The sequence below is a fragment of the Rhincodon typus genome, chromosome 34, assembly GCF_021869965.1.
Source record: "Rhincodon typus isolate 14 chromosome 34, sRhiTyp1.1, whole genome shotgun sequence".
In the NCBI taxonomy this organism is placed as follows: domain Eukaryota; kingdom Metazoa; phylum Chordata; class Chondrichthyes; order Orectolobiformes; family Rhincodontidae; genus Rhincodon; species Rhincodon typus.
Genome location: NC_063365.1, coordinates 7,269,076 through 7,276,851, shown reverse-complemented (window position 1 = coordinate 7,276,851; position 7,776 = coordinate 7,269,076). Strand labels below are relative to the sequence as shown.

Sequence of the window (7,776 nt, the reverse complement as noted above, 5' to 3'; positions counted from 1 at the left end):
AAACCCCATCCGCACCCCACCAGCATCTCCCAGGACCCAATCTCACCACTAGACCCAAACCCCATCCGCACCCCACCATCTGCTCCCAGGACCCAATCTCACCACTAGAACCAAACCCCATCCACCCCCCACCAGCATTTCCCAGGACCCAATCCCACCACTAGACCCAAACCCCATCCACCTCCCACCAGCATCTCCCAGGATCCAATCCCACCACTAGACCCAAACCCCATCCACACCCCACCATCAGCTCCCAGGACCCAATCTCACCACTAGACCCAAACCCCATCCACACCCCACCATCAGCTCCCAGGACCCAATCTCACAACTGGATCCAAACCCTCTGAACCTGACCACGCCACCTCTCGGGAGCCAACACCTCCCTCCCCCTGCTTCTGGCCCTGACACCCTATCCTCCTGCTCCCTGACAACTGACACTACTCCTCCCCTGCTGGTCACCACATCTCCCCTCATCCTCACCTACCCTTCCCTTGCTAGTTTGTGCCCTCCTTGCCCTGGCACCCCACTTACCTGGCACTTTACCCACCTGGCACTCTACATATCTGGCCCCTTACCCTCACTGGCACCCAAACCTCACCTTTCCCTTATGTACTTACACAGTGACAGTCACTGTCAAAGTGGTTCTCTGTGGTGCTGAACCTTTAAATTCTGTAATACACTGACTGACCACTGTGAACGAAAAGGGAGTGTAGACTACCTTCGCCCAATTGTTCTGCGCTAAGAGGGACTTGTCTAAATGGAAGTGTGGCTCTGCATTTCTGAAGGAGTGCCCGTTTGGAATCTCCTATCAGAATGCAGAGGTTTTTATTTTACATCTGAATAAAGCATTTCACATGTGACTGCCACCATTCAGAAAATCCAGCCCAAACCTTGGGGAAGCAAACAAGCTAGCAGAGTCAGACCAGGTATAACTGGAGAACAGCATAAAATGAAATAACGGCAAACCTGGTGTTTATGATGCAACAGGATATCCCAAAGGACTTTGAAACTAATGGAAGTATTTTCGAACATAGGGAGATGTTTAATTGGTGATTTGTATACAGTCAGGTTGCTTAAATAACAGTATGATAACTGACCATCTGATCTGTCTTAGAGTCTTTTCTTGCAGCATAAATGTTGACCAAATATTATGAAAATTTCTCATTTCATGATTCATACATTGTAAGAATAAAACTTTTAGGTTGTGATCAAAGTTACAAAAAGAAAGGTACTTGGAAGCACCTGATCTGGAACATTGGTAAATAAGCCTGAAGTAATTATAAATCAGACAGATCTGGGACAATTACATTTCAAAGGGTAAGTTTTATTATATTGCTGGGCTGGTTATAAAAGATATTCACGTTCAAGATTTTAATTGGATCCATCTGGAGGAGCCAATTTGTCTGAGAACATTTTGGAAAATGCTATGCAATTGGTTTCAATTATTCATGTTGATCAAAGGAGCTAAAAGCAGTTTGCAAACATTGATGTCATCATGGAACTGGTAAGTCCAGTGAGAGGGCTACAGACCAATTAAATTGTTCGTGAGGATCCCAGAGTCAAAGGGTTTTTTTGAACGTATAAGATATCCTGTGGAGCTTGGGGAGCCTATTATAACGCATTGTGTTCTCCATGTCAATGCCTCGGCCAATCAGAATGATTGTGCCCATTTCTCTGAGGTATAAATTGAGGTGATGGTTTGAAATTTGACGTTCTTGCATTTGCCCCTCTTGCAGTAGGAGGGCAGGATGACAGGCCCAGGGTTTAGAGGAATGTTGTTGGGTCCTGGAGATGGAGAGGTGGTAATGAGAGAGGAGGTAATGAGTCCCACGTTGACAAAACAGATAGAAATCCCTGGTAACACGTCTCTCTTTTCAGCAAAATTCAACTTCTGCATTTCCAAGAAACTGTTAATATAAATGTTAGACCCTTTGTCATTCAGAATACCTCTTTGAAGCTTCAAGTCGCTACCTTTCTGCAGAAGTTACTGATAGTGCTCAGGAATGGGATTAGTAATTAATTAGCTGGTTGCTGGCTGTAAAGGAGAATAAATTTTGCAACAAAATACTGAATACAATGAGCTTAGCTAGGACTTGTCAAAATACCTTATAGTATGGATTTCCCGAAGTGTCAGATCTCCCCAAAGTCGAATCCTGATCTTACTGAGTTCCTGATCAGTTAGGAAAGTGGGAAAAGAGAGAGAGGATGAAAGAAACGCTAAATTATACCCCATAATGATGATAATCCCATTCCTGAGCACTATCAGTAACTTCTGCAGAAAGGTAGCGATTTGAAGCTTCAAAGACTCACACCTCAGCCTTAATGTTGCACCATTTGACTAATCTGCCAACATTTCCAGTCTAGAATCACTCAGGAAGACTGATCACATGGGCAAGACACTGGAGGGTGGCACTCCTCAGGGAACTGGCTTATTTTGGAGTGGGAGCTGGCAGGTGGAAATGGGAGGGAGGTGCAGAAAGAATATGAAGCTAGAGGTAAGCAGTTACAGTATCAGACCACGCCATAACTCTCTCGATGTTGCTGTTTGTTCTCAGGAAGTTGAGACTGCAAAGAAAACGATTTTGGACAGGCTGAACGCAGCTACGGAAGAGGCAGATATAAAGATGTACCTCCTGGCCCTTAAGAATGCACTCCTGCCAGAAACCATCCAACTCCTGTTAAAATACACAGAGTGGAAGACGAGCTCAGTGGCAGCTATTGCTGTGACTATACTACAGAGATTTCCAAACATCCATATCACCCAGGAGGTAAGGTCACACATAATGGCATTTTCTGAAGAAGGGCCCAGACCCGAAACGTCAGCTTTCCTGCTCCTCTGATGCTGCCTGGCCTGCTGTGTTCATCCAGCTCTACACCTTGTTATCTCAGACTCCAGCATCTGCAGTTCCTACTATCTGTATGGGATTTTCCTTAACTTTTAGGTAACTAATTGTCAGCCACCCAGTCTCTCAATGCAGCTCGCCAGATTGAACCCACCTCGTCCATGCCTTGTTTAGTTTCAGACTTGACTGTTCATTGGCTTTCCATGTGCTGCCCTCCATACCAGAGTTGATCCGAAAGAAAATGCTGCTGCCCTGCACCAAGCCCCATTCGCCCGTACTCGGTCACCCACATTGGTTCCCGCTGCATTTTAAAATTCTCACCCTTGCTTCCAAATCCGCCTGATGCCTTTGCTCCTCCATCTCCAAAGCTTCCTCTGGGGATATCACTCTACCCGATTTCGGGCCAAATTTCCTCCAATTTGAGCTGTGGCTCAACCTAATTTTAATCGCTTCATCTCTAATGTCCATACATTCTGTTGCTTAGGGCTAAGCTGTGGAATTCTCTCCCTTCTGTACATCTCTCGCCTACTAAAGGTTGGGAATCCTTTGTCTGAAATTCTTGGGACCAGCTGGTTTCCAGATAAATAATATTTTCAGTTTTTGGGTCCACTGTAGTCCGTACAAATCCTTTGGAAAAAGTCTAGACTGAACCCTAATGGACCTAAAAACAAAGCTTTTTTTTAACCAGTGGGCCCTGAACAGACCTGGAAACACGCTGAATTCTGGGAAAAAGACATCACGTTTAGGTTTGCATCTGTTCAGGCCAAGTAAAGTTTCTTTTCAAAGGGTCCGAACTCATTTGTGTGACAGGTCCGTTTGGGCTCACTTCTGAAAAGACGTTTGCTTTTTACATGGTTTTGGTTTTTGTATGTACAGTTAATGGATACCCAACCTGTATAAGCTGCTCCTTAAATTCCACCTCTTCAGTCAAGCTTTTGGTCACTTTGGGGGAGGTGATGGCTCAGTCACTAGACTATTAATCCAGAGACCCAGCAATGTTCTGGGGACCCGGGTTCAAATCCCAGCACGGCAGATGGTGGAATTTGAATTCAATAAAAAATCTGGAGTTAAGAGTCTAATGATGATGGTCGATTGCTGGGGAAGAACCCATGGTTCGCTTATGTCCTTTATGGAAGGAAACTGTTGTCCTTACCTGGTCTGGCCTACATGTGACTCCAGACCCACACCAATGCGGTTGACTCATAACTGCCCTCGGGGCCATTACGGGTGGGCAGTAAATTCTGGCCTAGCCAGTGACACGCTTATCCTATGATTGAATTTTTAAAAAACTATCCTAATATCTCTTAATCTGCCTTGGTGTCAAATTGTGTTTGGTCTCACCAGCTGCCCCCACTCCCCCCCAAAAAAAAACAAAAGAGCCGTTGGATGTTTTAAGGCATTCTAGATGCTACATAAATGCAAAGTTGTCATTGTTGAAGCTTCACATTGGGTCATTTTATCCCAGGCAAGACTAACCTTTGAGGGTGGGGGCTATTTACAATCTCAGTAGGCGAAAGCCCAAGGACAGCAGGGGCCCACATACTTTGAGTGGTGCTGGAAGAAAACTTCTGCACGGAATTTTTAGGGCTGTCCTGTGTTTGAAGTGGGTTTTCCACGATCCAAGTTGTCTACTGCTGGGCTGTGGCCCCTAAATTTTGATCCTCTGGTTTTGCGGATGCCCACTCAGACAGGCTGCCAGCTCTCCCTGACAGAGGTTGAACAAATTGATCCCCAGCATGGCAGGACTGTTACATGAGGAGAGATTGAGTTGGTTAGGATTGTATTCGCTGGAGCTTAGAAAAATGAAGGGGAAATCTCATAGAAACCTATAAAATGCTAACAGGACCAGACAGGTTAGATGCAGGAGGGATGTTCCTGATGGTGGAGGAGTCGAGAACCAGTGGTCACGGTTTAAGGCTAAGGGGTAAACTTTTTAGGACTGAGATGAGGAGAAGTTTCTTCACCCAGAGAGTATTGAGCCTGCGGAATTCACTACTACAGAAAGTGGTTGAGGTTTTCAAGACGGATGTAGATTTGGCTCTTGTGGCTAAAGGAATCAAAGGATATGGGGGAGGACAGGATTAGGGTATTGAGCTCAATGATCAAGCATGATCATAATGAATGGTGGAGCAGGCTCGAGGGGCTGAATGGCCTACTCCTGCTCCTGTATTCTGTTTCTATGACAGGTTTGGCAGCACCATCATCCCCAATGCCAACGTTGTGCCCTTTAATGTATTCTCCAACAGTTATTCATCTTGTCAGCATCACCAGTAGAACTGATGGGAGTGTTCACTGTGCAGGCATCGACCAGGTCTCACATAACATGGCTACCTTATTTACTTCAGTGGACCCAGGATTCCTTAATAACAGCAGGTCAGAAACTCTGACATTCTGAGTATCTGATAGTAGGTTCTCTTCAAAATAAGAACAGGTTGTACCATTAATAGCAACAGGGCGGTCGATTCCATTTTGAGATCATTAACAGCAGACGGGAACGAACCCAAAGGCTCAAAAATGGCGATTTGCCCTTTTGTTAAATAAATACAAATTATTTTTAAAAACGGTTCAATTGCATTTTAATTCATTAACACCGAGTCAAGAAACGTGGAAGCATTGGATATCCGCGGACAAATCTCTCAAACTTACTGAATCTTTTGCTACCTAATTAGTGAAGAGCCTGCAAGGCTGGTTTCTAAGCAACTCAGTGACGTACAAAAGAAAAATACTTCTCCCAATTGCATCATTTCTGGGAAGGTGAAACATTTTCCTGGCTTTCCATCGGGTGCTATTTTAATTTCATGTGCAAAAACTGTAAAATAAGTCGAATGAAATCTTCCAAGAAGGTGGTTCAGATAATTCACAGTATGTGTGTTACTATGGCATTGTTGAAAAGAACATCTCATTTAAAAATAGGGTTGCACATGAACGTTTGTACCAAACAGCAGCGTGCCATTCAGTACGGTCGTGGCTAATCTGATTGTGACCTCAATTCACACATTGCTGCCTATTCTATTAGTGGTTCACTAGAATCATAAATGCAACACGAGGCAGAGGGTAAACTTGATCAGGGAACGCTGCGTTGTGCATCCTCTCAACTCCACTGTCAGTTTTAGACTGCCTCTCCCAACTCCCACTCTGACCTGACCCACTGTCTTAAAGGGGCAGCACTTGGGGCAGTACGGTGGCTCAATGGTTAGCACAGCTGCCTCACAGTGCCAGGGACCCTGCTTCAATTACACCCTCGGGCGACTGCCTGTGTGGAGTTTGCACATTCTCCCCGTGTCTGCGTCGGTTTCCTCCGGGTGCTCTGGTTTCCTCCCACAGTCCAAAGATGTGCAGGGTAGGTGGATTGGCCGTGCTAAATTGCCCATAATGTTCAGGGATGTTTAGATTAGGTGGGTTAGACATGGGAAATGCAGGGTTAGGGGAATGGGTCTGGGTGGGATGCTGTTCAGGGGGTTGTGGATTTGTTGGGCTGAATGGCCTATTTCCACACTGTAGGGATTCTATGATCCACGTAACACCCACCTCTCCTTGATAACCTTTGACTCCCATGTTAGTCAAGAATCTATCTACCATTTTTGTAAAAGTATGTTGTGACTCTGGGAAGTGAGTTCCAAAGACTCGCAGTGCTACTCCAAGGGAAATGTACCCCTGTTCTTAAGTTCCTTTAACTTTCTATAACTGGGAGAACAAGTGTTTCCACTCCATATCTAGGATAACCACTTCCTATTAAACTCTGTCCCCTAGTTCTGGACTTTCCCACCAGGGGAAACATCTTTCAACATTTCCCCCTTCCCCCCTCCCCCACCCACTCAGATTCTTACATGTCTCAATAAGATCACCTCTTAATGGTCATTGCCCAGACAACTAACATTCTTCCTCATTCTCAAGAGGACCTGTTGAGCACTTCCAGCACTTTCTGTTTTACTTCAGAATTCTGGCAATCACAGTATTTTACTCTCATATCCATGTTTGGCATTATCTGCCTTTGATTCATACTCATCCGCTGCTCTCTACACAATCTCTTCTTGATTACTGCCACAATACTCAAATTTATAACCTTAATATTACGTATTAAATGTTTTTATATGATCCCAAGAAAGCTTGCAAAGGATGAATGGTTTTCAGACAGCGAAAGATCAAAGGCCACTGATAATGCAAATTTCTGTTTAATTCCCAGGTCCATTGCAGTAAAGCTATCACCAGCCTCCCAGCAAATAAATGAAATGTCAGTTAGATCTAATATTCTCTATTTATGTGTTGCAAATGGACATTAAAGCTAGTCTTATGATTCCAAGCAACATCCTTCACCCACTGTAAGCTTCACCTTTTTCAAAACTATTCCCTTTCGCCATGGCGCCTGGTCCCAAATTAAAAATTCACATCCTTGTCCTCATATCCTTCCATGTTGTCATTCATGTTTCAAGCCCTTTGCCCTTCTGGGAAATCTGCTTTTCTCTAATTCTGGGGTTTTCACCATCTCGACAGCTGTGTCTCCATCAGCCTAAGGCCTAAACTCTGGAATACACCCAGCCCGCTCATCCTTTCCACCCCATGACTTCTTGCTCCTCCCTCAAGTAAGTCATTAAACCTATTTCTTTGGCCAGTCTTCTGCTACTTGCCGTATTATCCCTTTGGGTTTCTTAGTGTCAGAGTTTACCTGATAGAGCTCCTGTGTGCCTTGGTATAACTTTACTGTTAAAGGTGCTACACAAGTGCAAGCTGTTGTTTCTGTGATTGTAGCCACCATATGATCTGGGGTTAGGCATCTGATGGGAGGTTGTGCTATACTTACCCAGGGCGCATGCAACATGTTGGGAAACTCATGTTCATTCAGTCAACAACTCATATGAAAAGTAAATTTCTCATTCTGTTCAGAAAGGGTCACCCACAGGGAATGTCACCCACAGGGAATGTCACCCACAGGGAA

The 7,776-nt window shown here is 44.7% G+C and overlaps 1 protein-coding gene across 3 annotated transcripts in view; it reads left to right on the top strand.

Annotated features, from left to right (window-relative positions):
- Nucleotides 1-7,776, top strand: part of LOC109926398 (microsomal triglyceride transfer protein large subunit-like) — a 99,906-nt gene that overhangs the window by 63,952 nt on the left and 28,178 nt on the right. For all 3 annotated transcript variants that reach the window (XM_048616363.1, XM_020526259.2, XM_048616364.1), the window contains one exon: nt 2,556-2,768. In XM_048616363.1, the coding sequence (XP_048472320.1) occupies nt 2,556-2,768 (213 nt within the window). The remainder of the gene's footprint in view (nt 1-2,555; nt 2,769-7,776) is intronic.